Genomic DNA, 21454 nt, shown 5'->3' on the forward strand with positions numbered 1-21454 from the left:
TGAAAAGTATTTTTCATTTCAGAAAAGCAAGACAGGGTTAAAATGCTCAGAAAGCCATCCCACTACAGGTCACGTATGATGACACGGCAGCAGACAAACCCACAACGGCACAGTAACTTCGAAAGCCCCACTGCCACACGCAACTTAACTACTTCTATAGAAAGACCTCTGGTGACTAGGAGGTAATATCTGAAACAGTCCATCCTTACCTTCCCCGTCTGTTGCAAACTTCTGGGCGGAGGCATTGACCCCTCTCACCCGCTCTGCCTGGATGCCAATGTCTGCTTCCACCAGGGCGTGCTTCTGTAACAGGTCTTCCACGCCAAGTAAGTGTTTGCCATAGTCTTGAGACAGTAATAGCACCTGTGCACAAGAGGCAACAGAAAGGACACCAGTGAATACAACGTTGACCACAGGGTCTCATCATCTTTGGACAAGCTGAGAGCCAGCAACCAAGCTGCACTCTCCCCCAGCCAGCCATCCTCCCCCTATCTTTATGGGAAGCTGATGATGAGCAAACTAGAGCAGAACAAAACAAACCTGAAAGCCTGAATCAGAAGAGACATAACACACTAAGGATCTACCTTGGAATAAGCAAGTCAAATCTACACTAAAAAGTACAGAACAGAAAAAAAAAGGAGGGGGGCCGGCCTGGTTGCTCAGCAGTTAAGCGCGCACATTCCGATTCTTGGCAACCCAGGGTTCACCGGTTCAGATCCCGGGTGCGGACATGGCACCGCTTGTCACGCCATGCTGTGGCAGGCATCCCACATGTAAAGTAGAGGAAGATGGGCACGGATGTTAGCTCAGGGCTGGTCTTCCTCAGCAAAAAGAGGAGGACTGGCAGCAGATGTTAGCTCAGGGCTAATCTTCCCCCCCAAAAACAAGAAAAAAGAAAAAAGAAAAAAAAGGGAGGGAGGGAGGCAGGGAGGGAAGGAGGAGGTTGGGAATCAATATGAAATGTAAACTGCAGCTCCAAGAAGAAACTGCCACAGCAACAACTAGTCGAGAAGCTAACAAAGGTAACAGAGTTGTTTCATTTCAGAGTTTAAAGAAATCTCCTAGAAGTTGCTGACCCTTTAAATGGATGCTTTCCTAAGTTTATAGGTATGCCTCCACGATACTTCCACAATCAACCAGAGACAATCCAGCTACAAACCACACCTTTAATCAAATAAGGAAAACAGGGTCAGGTGGCTGTCACGCTCAGCAGGCCCTGAGCAACTACTCTGGTGTAAGTCTGAACCCACTAATGTTTTCTTTCATTTCTTCCATCAGTCCAATTTGGGGGCCTCATCCCACATCCTCTCCAGATGGAATCTTCAACTTCACTCCTTCCAAAGAAGTCTCTGGCCCAATCTGAATTTTAATGTGCATCATAATTTACAAAATGAAAAGCATCTCTCTGCTAGATTTTATGAACGTTTCTATTTTAAGAGGTCAAGACAGGCCATACCTGAGAACATTGTAAATACGGGACAATAAGAGGGAAAACGGATGGTATCAGGTCACCTTGCCCCTCTGCCAGGAACACTAAGAGGTGAGCAAAAGACGAGGCCTTACATCCCGGGAAGGAAATCCCTTGCATAAGGTCAAGCTTGCGAACACAATGTGCTGAGATAATGGAGGCTTCACGGTACTATCTGAAAATTGCCCTGTTCTATTCTGGCTACGAGGTTAAACGCCTTCCAGCCGGGGAACTGCTTGACATGGAGGAGCTCTCCATGGCCTGCATCAGAGGACGAGAATGGGGACAAGGCCACGGCACAGTGGCAGGCCTCCTTCTGGGTGGGGGAAAGTGTAGAACTCTATGCTGAGGGTTGTCAACAGTGGAAGGGGAAGCACAAACCAGCACCGGCAGCCATTTGCAACCAGCCCCGCCCTAAGATCTGTACACACATTACCACATTTAATCCTTGCTATAACCACACGAGGGAGACGGTTATGATCTCCACTTAAAAGACAAGGAAAAGAGGTTCAAGGAGATCAGGAAGCTCCAGCACTCACAATGTGAACTCTGGCTGCCTGGTTCCTGAGCTGCACCCTATCCACTATCCACACTGCTTACTACTCTCCCACCTGCCCATACCACCTGCCTGGATGGATTCCCTCCCCAAACCAGAGCCACTCACACACAGATCAAAGAGATGGAAAGCTAGTTCAACCCCAAAGAATTTTAAAAACAGAAAACCACAATTTTATTCCTTATGGTGGAATATATCTAAATTAGATCTGAATCACAGTCACAGATCTCTAGCTACAGAACTGGTCTTCGTTACAACTTTTTTTGTACTTCATTTCTCCTTTAATTTGTAAGCTAACCATCTCCCATGGGTGACGTGGTCCTTCTCTGGCTGTACAGTGTGGGCAGTTGGACAAGGGGCACAACTGATGCTGGGGGATTAGTGGGTCGATCCCAGAAAAGACAGGCCTCACTGGATCAGCTCTGGCCAAATTTCAGTCAAGTTTACCTTCATTTCGTCCATCCAGTCCATAATATAGAGCATTTCCTGGAATATCTTCTGCAGCCCCAGGTTCATCTCGAGACGCTGCCTCCGGGCCCTGAGCAGTTCCAGTAGGTATTCCCAGAGCCGGATGACATTGTCTTTCCTCGCAGTGATGCGCTTGATGTCATGGTAGTTCTCCGCCTCAAGCTCCCTGGCCACGGCTACCACGGCCTGCACACGTTCCTCGTATGCGGCAATATCTGTCTCAATGGCCTCGTGCTTTTTCGTGGCGGCCTCGACTGCGGGAAGGTCAAATCCAAAGTTGTCCTAGAGAGAAATGGAATGGAAAGAAACACAAAATAAAAAAGCCATCCGACTGAAACAAACAGAGAACAGAGCTGGAATCATGAGCACACCTTAATCTTTGGTGGCCCTGAAGCCAAACACCAACCCCTGAGCCGAGCCCCTCTGCTGGGTGCTGCCTTCCCTAGGACCCTTCAAGTTCTGTGCTTGAGCTCAGATGCCCTCCCCAAAGCAAATCGGCAACTTCTCACTTTACAGAGGCATCCAGCTTACATCCAGCACCCGATTTATGAGACCGGAGCAGGTAATAGATTTATGTTAAGCCAAGAAGTAGAAAAGAAAGCCACCTGTATTTATTTCATGACCAGTCTAACTGCCTCAAAGGATTACTCAGTCAAAGACTGAAGGAAAGAGAGAACTTTAAAAAAATTTTATAAATGAAAATGTTTAGAGCCAGTGATTGTGTGTGAACCAAGCTGTGCTTGAACTACTTCCAAATCTATGAAGTTAGATAAATAGAAGAGAAAGTATATTAGAAACTATAAACATCCTCTTCATGGGAAGTGGGCAAGATGACTTGACAGTTACTTCAGAACACTGGATGTTGGAAAGCAGCTGTCCTATGGTCCTTGGGCATAGTCTACATTCTAGATTCCCCCGAGAGTAGTTTCTAGAACAATGTCTAGAGCAGAACCTGAGACACCAGACGCTGGTTTTCGCTCAGCCAAGTCTCTCTCATAGCTGCCTTGCGATCGAATCTGCGGGCGAGCTGTTCCAGTTTCTCCTGTCTTATGAGCTCATTCCGCAGGGCCAGTTCTCTCTCGTGCTCTGCTTTTTCCAGTCTTTCCCAGGCCTGCGGAAGTGAAAAAGAAGAGTTTTGTGCAATGTTCAAGGGACCGTCCGTGGCTACAGTCAGCAGTTAATATTTCTCAAAAAGACCCCAGAACTTAAATGGGAAATCTCATTCTCACCCTGACTCTTAGGCCTTAAGAAAAAACACGTTTTCGCTCAGCTGAGCCCCGTGGGAACACTCTCCCCCTCTAGATCTAAAGATCTTGTGTTATATTTGGAAAACAAAACAGTGCAGACAGGGTGCGATATGACTAAGTTATAAATCTCTTACTTTAACTGAAAGGAAACAAATTATCTTCAACAGTTCTGATCATATAAAAAAGATAAATGCTTTTTCTCAGAAGGAAATCATATCATGAATCTCTTTCACCCTACCCTAAGCCACTTATTTTTAATTCACATATCTGAGTATTTCTTTCAAAATCCTCGGATTGTCCACACTAAATTCATTTCTATGAAATGCATCTTCATATTGAAAAAAAATTCCACTTAAACGAATCTAAATGTGTACAACTGACCACAGTTCTAGATTTTTCAAATTTCCACTTGGAAATAATGCCCACTGTGAAATTCTATAATTGCAGACATAACAGGCATGATAATGGAAATCGTTTGCCAGATGATGGAAGGAGCCAAAATCCTAAGCCCCAATCTCTAGAGATTCCAGATACATGAAATAAGGTTTCAAGTTCTCCTTTCTGCAATTTAAAGACGTTTGAGTCAACTGCCTTGGACAGACGTAACAAGGTAAGTAGGATGAACCAAGGCTTGCTTGATAAAAATCTAACATCTCCCCGTTCCCCACTGCCCCCCTGGCCTCCCAGACTCCAACAGACTAGCCTACCACAAGTATTCACTTGACCCCCTGCAATACTTGAGCAACAGCTGTCACTTATCAGTTCAGCAGGCAGGGGTGGATCCTTTCAGTCTCCTGCCCTCTTAGCAATCGAGACCCAGGGATAGAACCTGAAGCCTCCAGGGGGCCAGGGCCCAAACAGGACCAGACAGCTCGGTTTTACCTTGTTAATATCGGAGATGAGCTTCCCCTCCCGGGGCATGTACACCTTCTGATTGTTGGCCCTCATCTTGCTCTGAATAGTGAAAAGCAGCACTTCCAAGTTCCCCTTCTCAGTAAATCTAAGCACAGGAAAAAACAGCCATAAACATTAGTTATTGTATTCTTTCTCCTTCAAGAGGAAAAATTCATTTGCTTCTGGAGAGAAAAAACATTTCACTGAGCCACTCAATTTTAAAAGCCATTTATCTCTGGTCTGATTTATGTGAAACGCATGTTAGAGTAACCACAGTGGGTTAGTTTTTGGGTTTTACAGACCTCAAAATGTGCCCAACTGTGGAATTTTTTTGTGGTTGGTTGGTTGTTGTTACTGAGATTTATATTTGGGGCACATGACACCACCCTTTATTAACCACCTCATTCGAAGTTTAGACCTTAAGTCCTGGATGATGGACTGACGTCCTTCTGAGAGCACAGCTGAATGCATTCAACAAGAATTATTCAATGACTACCTAATATAACTTTCAATGGCTTTCAGAGACCTTAGCAAGGAACTCACAACTGAGTTGAGTTTCAGAAAAAGGAGGAATGACTTTTGCACTACTGTAAGAGATAAGGTCCACAATCCTTATTCAACAATTAGGAGTGTTAAAAAGATGCAAAAAAAAATCAAGCTTTTCTGGGCAGCAAAACCTGATCTGAACTGATACGAAACTATTTACTGTCTGATTTTATCCAACATAATGTGAGTATTTATACGTTCTGCTGGATATATTAGGGGGCCTGATTATGGGTTACTGCCTTAGCCTCACCTGGAGTCTTATAATAATACAACCTACACACTCTCTACACTTTTAAAATCCAAAAAATAGGGAATTCTGAAACACAGACACAAGATAAGGGACTGGGGACCTGCACCACTTCTTAGGATCCTCAAGTATCACGTGCATCAGTGGCACAATCTCCTGGAGAGGGTTCACTCAGGGCATGACTTTTAATAAATCTCAGCCACACAGGAGCAGGTGGAAAGGAGCAGAGCAGACCACTGGTGAGAGGCATTCATTAAGAGATGGGATCATGCACGTCAGAAAATGGGGGTCTGGGCTGCAGTGATCTCTCTTCCCATAACAATAGCCGTGCGCTCCACTCTGTCTTACTTGGGCGGTTTCTCCACAGTGCGGTAAGTGTTGAATGCCTGAAGCTGTTGTTGAACCCCAACCAGTGAATTGGCAAATTTGCGATTGTTCAAAATGATGATGGTTTGTTCAATCCACTCCAAAAGGTCAGAGGCAAGTGATTCATACTTTTCAATCATTTTTTCTGTTTCAATAGCATTGTCAAGCACCTGTAAACAAGTTAGAAAAATGGAAACGTAAATTGTATCACTATGTAAGAAACACCTGATTGCAACCCTACCTGAGGACGTGCACATTTAATGACTGGCTTTGAAATGGTTCTATGCTACTTTGGCATGAGCATATTAAACTCGAAGAACCATTTGTTAATAGGCACTCAGACTATGGCTATTATTTGTGAGCAATGACAGCTTTAACTCAACTGCAATTGGTTCTGTAACCTCTCAACCCCCAGGCAAAAGGTTTAATGACTCCTACTGCCTAAGCTCCAAAATTCCTAGAGAAACAAAAAGGGCTCTACTTTGCTTGGTCCTGTCCCATGAATGACCATGAATTTTCCATTCCAGTGCATTGAGAAGACAGTGTTGTCTGGTGTAGGTGTTCTGAAATATACGGCAGGTGAACATCAGCCAAATGAGAATTAAAAAGCATACTACTGAGGCCTTTTCAACTGTGCTAAGTAGGATTTCACGCCCATGACATCAGCCAACTCAATCAGACTTTCAATACCCAATTTTCTGGTAAGGTTGAGGGATGTTTCCAGGTCCGAGATTCCCCTCAAATCCCTTCCTAAATATTTTAGCCACCACTCCTACCTCCTGTTAATTCCTTGGGATGAAGAGGCTTCTGCCTACTTCCCTGTCATTTGGAGAGTTCACCACAAACTGTTACTGGCTAAATTTATGGGTGCATGGGAGAACAAGGTGCTCAGCGGCAGTACATTGAGACACGAAACTTAATTACGTCTCTCAACCTGTAAAACTGGTGTGAGCTCACCTTTCCAATTCGTTTCCCTTCAACAGCCAAGGCCTTCATCTTAGAGAAGTAGTGGTAATAAGTCACCACGTAAGTGATAATGGACTTCTCATCAGGGTGGTCCACACTGATATCTGTAACCCAGAGAAGATGTCGTTCAGCACTCTGCTCACAGTGCTGCCACCCAGGCAGCAGGAACAACTCAGAACAACTGTTCAACTGTTCCACGCTGAACAGGCCAGTGTCTGCATTTTTCCTACTTGAGAGTTCTGTCATCAGTGCATTAATTATAAGGCTAATGAGGATCTCACTGACTTATTATATGAATATTCATGAATACCTTCTACTATTGGAATAAGGATATAAAAGTTCTAAGAGACATGACCCTTTTCTCCAGAGGATCCCTGGCCACCAAGAAGACAAAATATATGCACAACTACTACAGAGAAATGAAGAGCACAGTAAGAATTTGGGTGGAATTTTTAGCAATGTGGCTACTACCCAGACAGACCATGTTCATCTCCCTGCCCACTCCCACCCCCAAACTGGGTTTGTGTGTACTGGGTCCTTAATTCTACCAACGGCACCAAAATTTTTTCCAGTCATTCAGTCTTTTGACATTTTTATCTCCTTGCTATCCACGTCCAGTTAGTCGCCAAGTCTGAGTCTGGCTGATTCTATTTATGGAATCTGTATTGTCACTTATGGTTCAGACTCTCATGGTCACATAACCAGACCAGAAGCAATGGGTTCCTCACTTGGTCTCCCTACTGCCCAAGTCATTCATACATTGCACCTAGTTGATCTTCCAGAAGCACAGTCGTGAACATACTTTCTCCAGTTCAAAACTACTGAAAAGTGCCCTGCAGTCTGAAAAATAAAAGTGTAAGCCCCTTAGTCCTCTAGAGTTTGTCATAACTTTCCTTCCCGTCTTTCCATCCATCCACTAAATATTCATCAGGCTTCTTCTAACTGCCAAGCACAGTTCTAGACAATTCTAACTCTATAGCCTATTACTTCTTAGACACTATCTATCTGAACCACACTGGACTTTTCTCCATTCTCCATACACGCCCTACAATTCCCAACAGTCCTTCTCTTTCCTCACAACTTCCCTTTGCCTGAAATGGCCTTCCCCACTCCATCACTTTCTTCCAATCCTTCAAGGCCCAGCTGAAAAGTTACCACTCCAACACAGCTGTTCTGATCCCTACAGCTAGAATTTTGTCACTCCCTTTTGTTCCCTTAAGGACTTTGTTTATACTGACACACAGCCCACTTTCTGCCAGGTACTATAATTATTTATGCACATTTTATTTGCCTTACAAGACCAAGTCCCTGAGGGTAGGAATCCTGGTAAGCCCTGTGCCACTCCACCTCCCAAATTCCTAGTATCTTGTCTTGCACAAAGTGGGCGGTCAATAAATATTTACTGAGGGAGGGAACAAATGAGTGAAGAAGTCCTCAAGGTTTGACAATATTCAGTGAAATACTCCACTCGGGATAGATGGAGAAAAGAACACACAGGAAGGCTCTTAATTGATCAGGCTGTTTTTCAATATGCATTCACACAGGTATCTTCCCTTCTATCCTCTTGGCAGCCCTGTGTGAGTCAGATTATTTCTCTTATTTTAAGGATGAGAACACTAGGGCACAGGGCTGGAAAGCTCCCTGCCCAGTGTCACTGAGGCAGCCAGTGGCAGTGAGGGTTAGAACCAGAGCTACTGTTCTCACTCCAGGGCCCCTGGGGCCAACTCTTGCATCTGTTCAGTCCCACGGAAGTGTGCCCCAAGGAGAAGGAATTGGAGGGAGGCCAGAAAAAAATGCCGGTCTTGTATGCCATTTAATAAGCACAAAATGTCGACATAACCAGGAAGGTGTGAGCAGGCAAAAACTCTTGTTTTTTAACTTGTCTACAAGTGTGTTTTAACCGATGCTCTCTGGGACACTGGACAACAACTAACAGTCAAGATCAAACCCACAGGATAAGTGACATCACTGCCTTTTTTAGCTCCTTGTCTTGTGATGTGAGGAACAGCAACCCCCTTTTCATACTGGGTAGTGACTAGAAAGATTAACTAATGAGCAAGCTATTTAAAACATTTGTCATAGTGATAGAAAAAGAAAAACGGTTCTTTATCAAAGCGGAAACAGCTCAGGCTGAGAAGGATGCCTTCGCACAGTGAGGTAGGGGTTAAGTATGGAGATTTATCACAGCCCAGGGAATTTCAGTTTTCTGTTTATATTAAGAAATCATTTAATGGGTTAGCACAAAGATAATTTTATCTCAGCTTCCTGCAGTGAACCTATCAGTGAATCTGATGTATTGGAAAATAGCAAGGAGCCTGCTTGGCAGCCACACGACCTCTATCTGCCCTTGAGGAGTTAAAACTTCCTGTTCCATATTTATAAGAACTTTAAACTTCCACTCACACAGTTTTCTCTCTCTAATATCTGCTCACAGCTGAAAGGATCTAAAAAGCTCCAGCATTACAAACAAATCCTCTTATATTTTAAATGCCTCTCAAAATTAAAGTGCCTATGATAGCTCCTGCTAAAATGAAGACTAAAATTAGAATTTTGTTAAGCAAGGGAGCTACAGCTGTGGGACTGTCCCACACAGGTCAGCTCCATGTCACCTGCAGCCAGTCTTTGGGGGCCTGTGCAACCCAGAGAGCAGAGAGAGATCAGTTCCATGCAGAGAATGGGGTGCTGGCCTCCAAGCAGCCAGCCCTAAGAAGGGCCTCTGAGGGATATTCCTTCTTCCAGCCACACGTTCACTTTCCTGAAGCACGTTCCTTGTTTGAAATCTTACTTGCTGACAAGAAAACACTGCACAGCCTTCTAACAAGGCCCCTGTCCCCAGTCTCCACCCATTCCACACCACATGCTTGCCACCTTGGGATGAATGTCAGTCAACAAGCAGTCACTGAGACCCTGTGCCAGTCTCTCTTCCTTGAGTACAGGTGCTAGGAACTTTCAATGACTCCCCACTGCCTGCTCAATAACTTCTAAAAATTTTAACCTGTTGGGCCCCCATCCACCCTTCCAGTGGTGTTTCCTATTATTACTCTAAACACTACTCCCAATGACCCTTTAGTCCCCAACCATGCCTTCCTCATTCCTGGTTCTGCACCTTTGCTCATACAATTAAGTCCCTCTGCCTAGCACGCTCTTTCCTTCAGAACGTGTTTAAATCATACTCATTTTTCAAGGCCTTTTCAAATGTAATCCTTTGCGCAAATCCTCAAGTAATTCCCACACCAAAATTAAGCTCCTCTTCCTCTGACAATTCCCAGAGCACACTGTATATATAAAATAACCCAATAAAAAGACTTTTATATTAACCCCTCTATGCTAAAGGTCCCACCCTTTATCCCTCAAGTCCTTACCTTCAGGGTCCAACAGTTTAGTGAGGCCAAGGTGTTGCTCTGCCAGGTTAAATGCATTCTGCAGATTGTAGTGTGCATTGGATTTCTTTAGTTTGTCAAAATCTATCAGGTCAGGCCTATGTAGAACAATGGTGGACAGAACAAAAACCATGGCTTGAAAACAAATCATATGACCAACGAGACATGATTATTACTCCACAAGCATTAAAATCACCGCTTACTGAAGTAAAACTCTATGATCATTTAATCATCAAACAATGAAATCTGATTTTTGAATAAACACTTCAAAGTTTATCAGAGAACTGAAGATACTGGGCGCACTTGTTTGTTTTGTTTGGGAGAATTTACATATTCTCTCACACTTTCCTCACGTGGAATGCAGGAAGTTCCACCATGCTGCAATATCTAAGGCAACGGATATGAGATCACGAGTCACCCAGATCTGTGACAGAAGGATGTCAACATTCTATCCCAAAACTGTGAGCCTGATCTCTCAGGACTTACCGGTGTTTGTGTATCAGTGCATTGAAGGCCATGCCGTCCCTCCAGCTGGTGGTGAAATTGTGAATGTTGACGTTGGGGTACCTGCCAAAGACAAAGCACAAGAGAAAAGAAACAGCATTACCAAATCAAGGTATATTCTTTTGCTAAATGCAGTGTTTTAAAAAAAAGTTTGTAAGCTCTGTAAAACACTGAGGCAGTGAATAACAATAAGGACAATCAAGTCAGAGCAAATATTGCATCAACTTGAGCTTGCTGTAAGATAAAAATAAAATATACAACCACATGGCTTTTCTTTCTTGGTAATTCAATCTGACAAAAGATGTGCAGTGTGTCCTAAATTTGAAACACCACAACCTAGTGGGGAAAAAGCAACCACAACCTAGACACCACTGAGGTCTCTTTGCCTCCACCTGCTTTCTACTACCAAGAAAGACAGCAGGACCCTGTAGTCACTGAGATCTGAATTCAAACATTACTTTAAGAGAGGAAGCAGCCTGGAGTACCCACATGTGACACTCAGCTTTCTTTCCTCCTTATATCACTAAATTGGATATAGTTTTGTAAATTAAGTACCTCCCTGAAAAACTGCTCTGTGTTTGACACTTACCCCTAAATCAACAAGCTGACACCATATTGATTATTAACAACTTTGGATCTGTGTTTGATTAAAGGTTCATTCATAACCTGATCCCCTCATTAGAGCCATGTGCTCTTGTGGTTCCCATATTTATCACTGACTCGTCATGTCCATTACTGTTCTATCCGTCCTCCAGGTAGCTCCCACAGTAACTCTCTAATTAACCTGGTACAACACCGGTTCTCCATAAGTACCCATGCGCTGCGACAATTTCAGCGAGCAACAAAAAAGATGCAGTTCTCTAAAAAAATATCTTTACTAAAATTTCAATGAAAGAATAAAAGGAAGGAAAACTGAGACAGACAATGTATCAAGATTACTCTTGAGTTTACTGCATGAAGCTCCCCAAAGCAGCAAAACTTAAATGGAGGAGAAAACCCACAACTGTTTTTTAAGCATCATGGATGTGATTCCTAAATAGGGTTTCAGGGTTTTAAGATTCAAGATCCACTGCTCTCTGGAGCTTCATTAATAAAGAGGGAGAAACCAATTGTGGAGATGACAGGTCCAGAACATAAATCAGATCTCTTCGTTGTGAGAGTTAGCTGAAATGTCAGCCTATCAACTGCTTATGAGTTAACACAACTTCTCAGTGGAGGCAGCGGAAGAGATACTTGTCAACACCTTGTAAGTGATGACTACAGGGGAACTCAGTCCTGGGAGAAGTGGCCCCTGATCCTCTTTGAGTTCACACTCACCCAGCTGTCTTCATCTGGCACCACAACAGCAATGCATCCTTGGCAGATTTCTTCTCTTTATTGTCTTCAGTTTCCACACTGATATCTTGGATCTAAGATTTATAAAGAAATATTAGACAAATAGATGGGTCAGCTGCCTAACAACAGCCATAGAATAACAGGTCTGCATATACATAAAGAGTAAACTTTAGATCAAAGCCCAGCCCTGCAAACCATCTACTCTTAGCATCAATGAAAAGTGCTTTCTAAAGCCAGGGTTCACCTCATAGAAACCCCAATGAACTAGGTTTTCCACTTTGCACAGAGATGAGATGGCAGTGAAAACAAGTTACCTGTATGACTTCCCAGCACTTATTAGGGGTCACGTCTACCCCTAAGATAGCCCATCTTTCCAACTATAAGCTAGCACGGTGCTTCACATGTTACATCTTGAACCTCATTAGACCCCAGAAAAACAGGAAGTTCAGTTTTTCATAACCAAACATTATTCACACCATGGTGTGTTCTTCATAGATGAGGACAGCATATGCACCACCGCCTGAAAGCTGACCCAAACTCTCAGAAAGTGTGCACTTAAATGCTGCGCTTCCATGATCTGTGTTCTGGTCTGAATGTTTGTATCCCCTCCAAATTCTTATGTTGAAATCCTAATCCCCAAAGGTGATGGCATTAGTAGGTGGAGCCTTTGGGAGATGATTAGGTCATGAGGGTGGAACCCTCATGAATGGGATTAGTGCCTTACAAAAGAGGCTCCAGAGAAATCCCTAGCACCTTCCACCAAATGAGGATACAACAAGAAATCTGCAACCCTGACCATACTGGCACCTTGATCTCAGACTTACAGCCTCTAGAACCGTGAGAAATAAATTTCTATTGTTCATAAGTTACCCAGTCTGTGGCTGTTTTAGCATTCTGTTATAGCAACTCCAACAGAATGAGAGTCTGCAATCATAAGCCACTCACAGGCAGCATACTTTCAACATTACACACAGAGCCTGGTCTATTGGCACCAAAGTCAGTCTACTTGAGTCTGAATCCAAATCCAGGCTCCACCACCTACTGTAGTCCTTAGGCAAATTCCTCAGCTTCCCATCTGAGGAATGGACACCATCACAGCGGCTATCTCACAGCGCTGCTGTGTACTTCAATGAACAAAGAACATGAAGTGCTGAGCTCACAGTAAGGACCCACAAATGTTAGCTCTTTGGATTAGGTGCTGCCTACCAGTTACGTGATGTTAGACAAATGCTCTAAATACCCTTTTTTCTTTGGTTTCTTGCCTATAATAATAAAACGTGGGATAGGGGTTGGGGGTAAATGGTGTTGGCCTAGGAGGTCATCCATCATTTTTCAGCTCAAACCATTCCAAGCTTCCTTGCCCCGGCCCATGTCAAAGGTCTTTCCATTTAGTCTGGAAACACACCAAAGGATTCTTTTTGAAAAAGAGATAGGAATGGGATAAAATATATATATATAAGATTAAAAAGTCAGAAATTTTTAACTAGGAAAAACACCTAGAAGTTGAAATAATTACACTTATAAAAAAAGTCGCCATTTTTAACTATGGTAAGTATGTGAAGTTTCAGTTTGCATAAACTCCAAATTCTATTACTAGGCTCATTAGCTCATGTGCAGAAAGTAAATGTGAAAGACTAACCCTCATTCATTCGGTCTGACTGACTCACCCGAAAAGGCAGGTGGAACATTACACATTAACCTCTGTCGGTTTTCTTAAGCGTCTGCATGAGGGGAATCTGTTTCCAGACTTGTTCCTCTAGAAACAAAGTCTACCCTTCTGAAATGAAGACAACTCCCTATGTAGATGAGGCAAACTCGAAGACTTTCATTCCAGTTTCTGACACCGTCTTTTACTCTCTTCTAAAGGGAGAGCAGCATAAAACCTGTGTCATCATCAGTATTTAATGGATACCTGCTACACACATACAGGGCAGGCCACATCCTGGGAGCTCTGGGGACAGACACACACGGACATACACACACACACACACACACACACACACATTCTGGCAACATAAGACAAGGCTGTATATCCAGGAGCTGCAGAGAAAGAAAGATCTTTGTAGATACATGGGGAAGCCTCACACAGGAGGCAGAATGTGAGCTAGGCCTTGGCTAATGTGGAATCAATACACATTTGTGGAATGGGTGATGTATTAATAAAGCTGCTGGAGGAAGCTGGGTCATGTAAGACACCAACACTACAGGCCATACAGTGACATCAGCAGCCTTCATTTCTTGCCTTAAAGGAAAGGGTGAAAGTACATAGCAGTATTTACTTAAGGTTCAAGTACAGAAAAAGGCAAGCTGGCAGGAAGCTAATTAGTCAAGGACTCAATCCAGCCGAGAATCCTGGAAAGGACTGTCTGTGCCAGCTCACCGACACGGGCATTGACCCGCTGTCAAGAGAGGCCACAATCAGGACGCCCTTCCACGCTCTAATTACTACAGGCCCAAAGCAGTAGAAATAGAGCTTTTTTTACTCTACAAAATTGAGGTAAGGCAAAGAGTGTACTGCTAATTTCACCTCTACTGGCCTAGGACCCAACAGCAATAATTAGTGATTGAATGGTATTCACTCCAGTTTCAAATCATTCTGGAACTAAACGACAGAAACCTACATAAGCGTTCTCTTTGCAAAATAAAGTCCTTGATTGTTGTAATTAACTCTACTAATGATGTCATCTCCAACAGTGGTTCCCTTCCTCACACTTACTTAATCTGAATCACTGGGGCTGGGACCAGGAAATCTGAATTAGTAAAAAAAGCTTTCCCAAAGGAGTCAGATGGGGTCAGATGGGTCACCAGGCTTGAGAATCCCCCATTCAGGGAGCCATTTCTTGGTATGGCTCTGTTTTAGCTCCCTCCCGTTTCCACCCACACACACACACCCCCACCCAGAATGCTGTAAACTTAAGCCCAATCCCAGGGGAAGCAAGAAGGTGAAGGATGTTATAGGCTGATTTCAGAGTTTTAATAAGAAATCAGAGAGCTATAATTTGACTTCTGTTTTTGCCCCTTTTTGGTGAGATCCTTACTTACCCAGAAAAATCAGACTTTATCAAAACGGCAGAACAGGAAGGAAAGGCACAGAGAACACAGCCACGAAGAAGATGGAACTGTTGGGTCATGTGTTTGCAGAGTAATGTGATGTTATATTAAGAAGTGTTTCCTGCCTTTCAAATTTTAATTGAAATGCATGAACACCAAGCACGTGCCTGGAGAAAGTAAGCAGGTTGGAGGTACTTCACAGTCATGAAATGCTGAGCCTCTCTCCTAAGGAGTCAGAGGCATGCACTGCAGCATGACTGGCTGTGTGATCCTGGGCAAGGTGCCTCCCTTTCCTCACAGAGTGAGGGAACCGGACAAAATGACCTTAAGAGTTCTTTCCAGCTTAGGGTGCTTCTATATGTAGAACCCCCCCTCGAGTATAACAAACCATAAAATCATCAACTCAAACAAGCATAAAGCTTTTGCATTTTCCCTCTAAAAACTGCTTCTTCACATCCAAAGGACAATGTGGAGAAGGTGAAAACGGAACCCAAATACGTGTCATGATACTAAACAGTTTCTCCTAAAAATATTCTACAACAGGTGCCACCATCTGGTGACGTTCAGACGGTCTTGTGATAGTAAACTAGCATCAACCACATCCTTTTACCTTGGTTCCTGAAAGCCGAGCGGCAGAGACCAGGCATTTAGAGTAGGTAGCAGTTAAGTGGTGGGCAGGAATGCAGCCCAGAAACCCCCTCATCTGACAGGGGAGCCAAGACTTTCAGGGGCTAGCAAAACTGCAGGAGGATGCGGTCACTGCCACGTGCCTACACGGCAGCTGGATGTGATACACCACTCCACACACCTGACTCTGAGATCCATTCAACCTGGTCTTCTTCCTGTTCCCTCCAGAATGAGGAAGCCAGTTTCACAAAGATGCTCATACCTGGGAGGAAGGCCTAATCCCCAGGCCAAGTCCTTTACCTGGAAGCGCAGGATGATGGTCCAGATGAGCCCAAGGGTGAGCCGGTGGTTCCCATCCACGATGTCATGTGACCCCATGTTCTCAAGATGGACTCTCTGCTCTTTCAGGAACTGAAGGGCCTTGTCCACATTCTCCAGACAGTGGATGCGCATTCGTCCCTTGGTGGGTTTAGGCTAAAAATGAGTGAGCAGAAGGTGGAAATAGATCATCCAACAGGGCAGATGCAGGCTCAGAGCTACTGCCTAGAGAGTTTACACATGCCCGTTCGTGCAGCACTCTCCTACTCAAACCAAAACATTTGAAAACCTGTGTGCTCATTCGGTCCAAGGACAGCATTTATCTAACAACCTGAGAAAAGTTTACTTAAGAGATGGTAACCGATCACTCTTTAGAGGTCTGTTTAATCACGGAAGCCGCATAATTTACAAATGAGCACAGAAGCTGAAAGTTTAGAGAAAAAGAAATTCAATTTTCATAAAGAATTTCAGAGCTACTGCTGCCATCAATACAATTTTTTGCAGATACATGCCAAAACACCTCTGAGGATTTCCTGACTACTTCAAACATAAAAATAGGTTTGCCATCTGCTGGTTTGGGTCGGTTCCTAAGGCTGGCTCAAAATGATAAAAGGGGACCCACCACCAAGCAGTGGTTTTGTGAGGGTGATGGGGGCACATTTGAGTAAAAAGGTGTGATTTTACTCAGAATAAAGGAAAAAAATATGGTAATAGTCTAATTTTAGTATCCTGAACATTTCTTACTTTTACCCAGTATATCAAAATCCAAAAAAGGCCCTTGGAAGGTAAACATTTTAAATAAAAAAATCAAAAGATAGGCAAATAAATAATATATGTACACACACAAAATTTTCAATGGATCTCTATTATCTAGTGTGTCATGCGCAAGCTCATGCTCTCCACCACCAGGTCCATCCTTCCCACCCGTCTCCCCCTATTTCCCATCATTCCCTCTCTAGCAGAGGCTGCACTTCAGGATGACCTCACCATTTCATGAAGACACCACTGGGTGTTCACACCCTGCTGGCCAGAAGAATGGAGTGGGCTAGGCTGACTTGGTGGCAGCCGTCCTACCTCCCCAGAGTCTCCTTGGCCATCTCAGCATACCCACCCACCTTTCATGGCTCAGGTCAAGGCACACCTTTCCTTCTAGGAACATTTCCAGCCATTCCAGTCCTCACAGGTCCCCCTTTCCCCCAAACTCAACACATTTATGGTCTGGACCACAGAGTTCAGGAACTAATCATAATCTCTTATTTTTGCTGTTGTTTTATGTACTGCTCTTATTACTTCCAACGAGACTAGTGGCTTCTTGAGAGCAGGGATGATGCTTAACACTTCTGCTATATTCTCGGTGGCCTCTGGTTCAGTTCAGAGCACAAGGTCAGCACATAGTGAACTGAACGCCTGAGCAGGGGCTGGGCACGGTGGGTGCCATGTGAGCCGGCGCGCAGGGAAAAGACAGCCACCTAGGCACACCCAAGTAAGGGTGGTAGCTGGTCCTCCGGTAATGTTTCGCCTGTTTCCCACTTTCCCCTCTGTAGCTGAGACCCTCAGTTATTTACTAGATGGAAAACATCTGAAGTGAAGATAACTTGGGCAATCGGCGGCCATTTAAAGTCTGTCCAGAATCAGATTATACTATTTGTTTCTTGACTTTCTCTTCTCCTACAAAAAGGATTAGCGAACACAGAAGAATGTGCTTTGACCCTGAGGAAATAAGCCTACAAGCAGAGGCCTTAGCACAAGTGGCAGATTCTATTTTCAAATAATAGCAATGGAAAAAGAAACGTCTCACGTAAGTCAAGGTTTTCACACTATTAGGACAGCGTTCCTTCACTCCACCTCCTAAAGGCATTTTCTCTTCAGAAACTTCACAATTAATTTATTTCAGGCATGTAGGTAATGTTAGGATTTGTTATGTTATGTCAAATAATAACATTACATCAAAATCAAACAATCTAACGAGGTAAGAGGTTAGACATAAAATATTAACAGGTGGGCTCAGTATAAAATTCTGTGACTGAGTCCATAGACGTGGTTTGAGGCCGACATTGGTCCTCTCTCCTTCAAAAGTACACCAGACAGCCCCCTCGGGTTGGCCACCTCACTGCACCTCATTCTGCTCCTCCCCTCAGATAGAGAGATGCGTGTAGAACCAGTGGTGTCCCTGACAAAGGAGGTACACCTACTACTGCCCCTCGAGTAAGAAGTCACAGAACTCTGCGTCTGGTTCTCAGATGTACACTTTCAGTTCTCCTGATCTACTCCGGATCAGGACTCAGTTCTCATAGCTGACAAAGTGACCATTCCCAGAAGCCCTGTGTTCTTCTCAAACCCAGGTGGCTCTGGACTGAATGAAGGTCCTGATTAAAACTTTGTTCAAAATTGAGGGAAGGGGGTTAACTGCCTCTAAGAAGGTGTGTGAATTCTGGTATAGAGGCTTCTGACACTTTGCTGTTCAGAGGCCTTTTCCTCTCATCTCTTTTCAAGGACTGTGCCCCTGATGAGTGAGACAGTGGTCCACCTACTTGTGCTGTTTCAATCACAAAGAAAATGTCCTCATGCCGAGAACTGCAGAGCAAGAAGGACAAAGCATTCTCCCACTAGAGCAGACCTTCTCCCAAATCTGCCCCCCAAGAGGACAGAAAAGGTTGTTTCCTAATTGAGGGTGAGAGGAACAGTGTGGATGGAATTAGAAGGAGCTAAGGAAGAGGCGAACAAGGACTAGATTGGGGGCTCCATCAGGCATAACCACTGTTCTTCCGGATTTTATCTTGAAAGATTTGATCTCTCACACACGAGACATTCCCAGCCTCTATTCTCTCTACATAATCTCTGCAGGATGTGTCTGTGTTTCTACACGAATGTGGGGTGCAAGAGTGTGGGTGAGGAAGGATTGTGATTGGGGTCCAAACACTCTCCTGCAGGTTGGGGAAGACTAATACCACTTCCCAGGGACCCCATGTTGATGCTGACTGGCCATGCCAGATGAGCTAAGGATGGATCACTCCAGACTCAGATGCAACTCAAGTCCATCAGATTTAATAGTGCAGGAGACAAAGGAAGGAACTGAAATAAAACCCTCCCATGTCTAAATGGTTAAAGAGCAAACTTCACCAATTTCCAAAAGTCAGAGGAAATGGAAAACTTTTAGAAGATTGTCCCATTTCTTTTTTCTTGCAATTCTCCCAAAATCAAACCAAGATTTGGTGGGGAGGAGATGGTGATGCTCTGCTTTTCTCTCCCTAAGTGTTCTGTTGTTATTTTTTTAACTTTCCTACTGCTCCTGGCCTTTATATCTTTTAAAACATCAAAGATGAGAAAACCAGATCTACACAACATGCTTCTGTTAGGCAACCTGGTATAGAAGATAATGATTCCAATGTTAAAACGCCTACATTCGAGTTACAATTTCCCCACTTTCCAGCAAATCAATGTCTTACTTATCAACAGTTTATCCATAAAATGGGGATAATATCAGTAATTATCTCAAAGGGCCACTACATAAATGAAATGGTAAACTAATCATTATGGCATCCGCAAACCCACAAAGTGTCTCTACCAGCAAAGGGCACCCCAAGTACTTTCCTCCCAACAATTCTACTTAAGACAAAAAAGAGGACGCCCATCTCCCTAGGCCACTTGGGCTTTGAACTGTGTAGAAATAACTCACCTCTACAGACAATGGGAAATGTTTAGGTTCTAGATAGAACTCTTCCACTAAGAGTGAGAAAAGTTGATATATACCAGTTGAAAGGCAAATTTAAAACCAGAAGAAAATGTGCCCCCAAATAGTGAGGATACTACTACTCTTCTCATCCTGACACCCTAAATTAAATTCTGAACTGGAATGAGGAGAAAACGTGGTTGAGAAAAATGTGGCTGGCTGGAGAGAGGTGAGATGAGATGAGGGAGGGGACGGGTGTGGAAAATACCCAAACTTTGACAACCTGGAGCTTCTATACATAGCAAGAACTCTACAATCCAAAGCTTAGTAGAAAACAAGTCTGAAAAGCATGATTTACAGAGATATTCTAAATAATATTTTTCTGCTGTGTAGCTAGTAATTCAAACTAGTCTGACTACTGCACAGTACAAGTTATTAGGAGATTTGCTTCACTGCCTCACTATACCTTACGTTTTCCAAAACATTTTCACACATTTCATCTTAGTTGAAGCTCATTCATCTTCAGTGGCATTTGAGCCCACTTTAAACGGAAGGAATAAACAAGACCCGGTGAGGTTAGATGATGTACTTGAGGCACAACACGAGGGGGAGTGACAAGACTGAGACTCAGTTATTCCACTCCCAAGTCTTGTGCTCTATTTGCCTCCAAGAGGGCTTCTACAACATTGTAAGCACAATACTTGGGCAAGTCTAGGGGGACATAACTACAGGAAATTAATTTTAGGAAATGTGAATGAGGGGCCGGCCTGGTGGTGCAGTGGTTAAGTGCCCACATTCCGCTTCAGCGGCCTGGGGTTCACCGGTTCGAATCCCGGTTGCGGACATGGCACCAGTTGGCAAGCCATGCTGTGGTAGGCACCCTACATATAAAGCAGAGGAAGATGGGCATGGATGTTAGCTCAGGGCCAGTCTTCCTCAGCAAAAAGAGGAGGATTGGCAGATGTTAGCTCAGGGCTAGTCTTCCTCAAAAAAAAGAAAGAAAGAAAGAAAGAAAGAAAGAAAGAAAGAAAGAAAGAAATGTTAATGACCTCACAGAGTTATACAATGAAACACGTTGGTCACACAAACTGCACAGCTTCCAAGGTCTAAAAATTCTTAGCTGCCATTTACTGCGCAACTAACTCTGTTAAGCTCTCTATTCAGTGGTTTATTTGTTACCACATTTAATCCTCACAATAACACTGAATAACAATAATTATTATTACTGTCATTTTCCAGATGAGAACTGGTTTAGAGAGATGAAATAAGCCATGCAGCTGGCTAGTATGCAGTGGGTCCAGATTCCAAAGCTCATTCTCTTTATGCCACACCAAGGACCAAGAGTGGCAGGAAATAAGGAGACTTAGTTCCCATCTGGCTGATAGTTTCCATTTTTTTAAAGAGCTATTTTTATATTACTAAACTTCCATCTTCCCAAAAGGAAGAAGAGATAACAATGGAGAAAACTAAACACAATGGAGTGAGGGGGAGGGGGTGTGTCTCTCAGTAATAAACACTTTCTTAAGCCTCACCCAAAGAGTGGCTAATTCTGCCAAAAAAGGGAGCATTCCCTGTCTTGCCTCCATTAATTATTGTCAAATTCCTAGTATGACACAGGTTCGTTCTCACGGCAACACGGGCATTTCTGTCCTGTGTGTCCTTTCTGATGGGGCAGTTTGAAACGCCATTAATGTGGAGACAAGGATCAATATCAGACTCACATGTGACTCAGAAACAAGGGTGCTCTGCAGGCAGAAAGGCAATTCCTCTGAGGAAGTGCCTATTTTTACTGATCCTCCTTTAAATCATTT

At 43.7% G+C, this 21454-nt stretch overlaps 1 protein-coding gene across 3 annotated transcripts in view; it reads right to left on the minus strand.

The window, feature by feature from the left end:
* The window catches only part of SPTBN1 (spectrin beta, non-erythrocytic 1), a 186761-nt gene that overhangs the window by 40816 nt on the left and 124491 nt on the right, over window positions 1-21454 (minus strand). For all 3 annotated transcript variants that reach the window (XM_046660546.1, XM_046660547.1, XM_046660548.1), the window contains 10 exons: window positions 15956-16129; window positions 11960-12051; window positions 10625-10705; window positions 10121-10236; window positions 6750-6862; window positions 5775-5962; window positions 4622-4739; window positions 3445-3603; window positions 2472-2774; window positions 210-363 (listed from right to left, as the gene is read on the minus strand). In XM_046660546.1, coding sequence (XP_046516502.1) covers window positions 210-363; window positions 2472-2774; window positions 3445-3603; window positions 4622-4739; window positions 5775-5962; window positions 6750-6862; window positions 10121-10236; window positions 10625-10705; window positions 11960-12051; window positions 15956-16129 — 1498 coding nt within the window. The remainder of the gene's footprint in view (window positions 1-209; window positions 364-2471; window positions 2775-3444; window positions 3604-4621; window positions 4740-5774; window positions 5963-6749; window positions 6863-10120; window positions 10237-10624; window positions 10706-11959; window positions 12052-15955; window positions 16130-21454) is intronic.

The sequence above is a fragment of the Equus quagga genome, chromosome 5 (genome assembly GCF_021613505.1).
Source record: "Equus quagga isolate Etosha38 chromosome 5, UCLA_HA_Equagga_1.0, whole genome shotgun sequence".
NCBI lineage: Eukaryota > Metazoa > Chordata > Mammalia > Perissodactyla > Equidae > Equus > Equus quagga.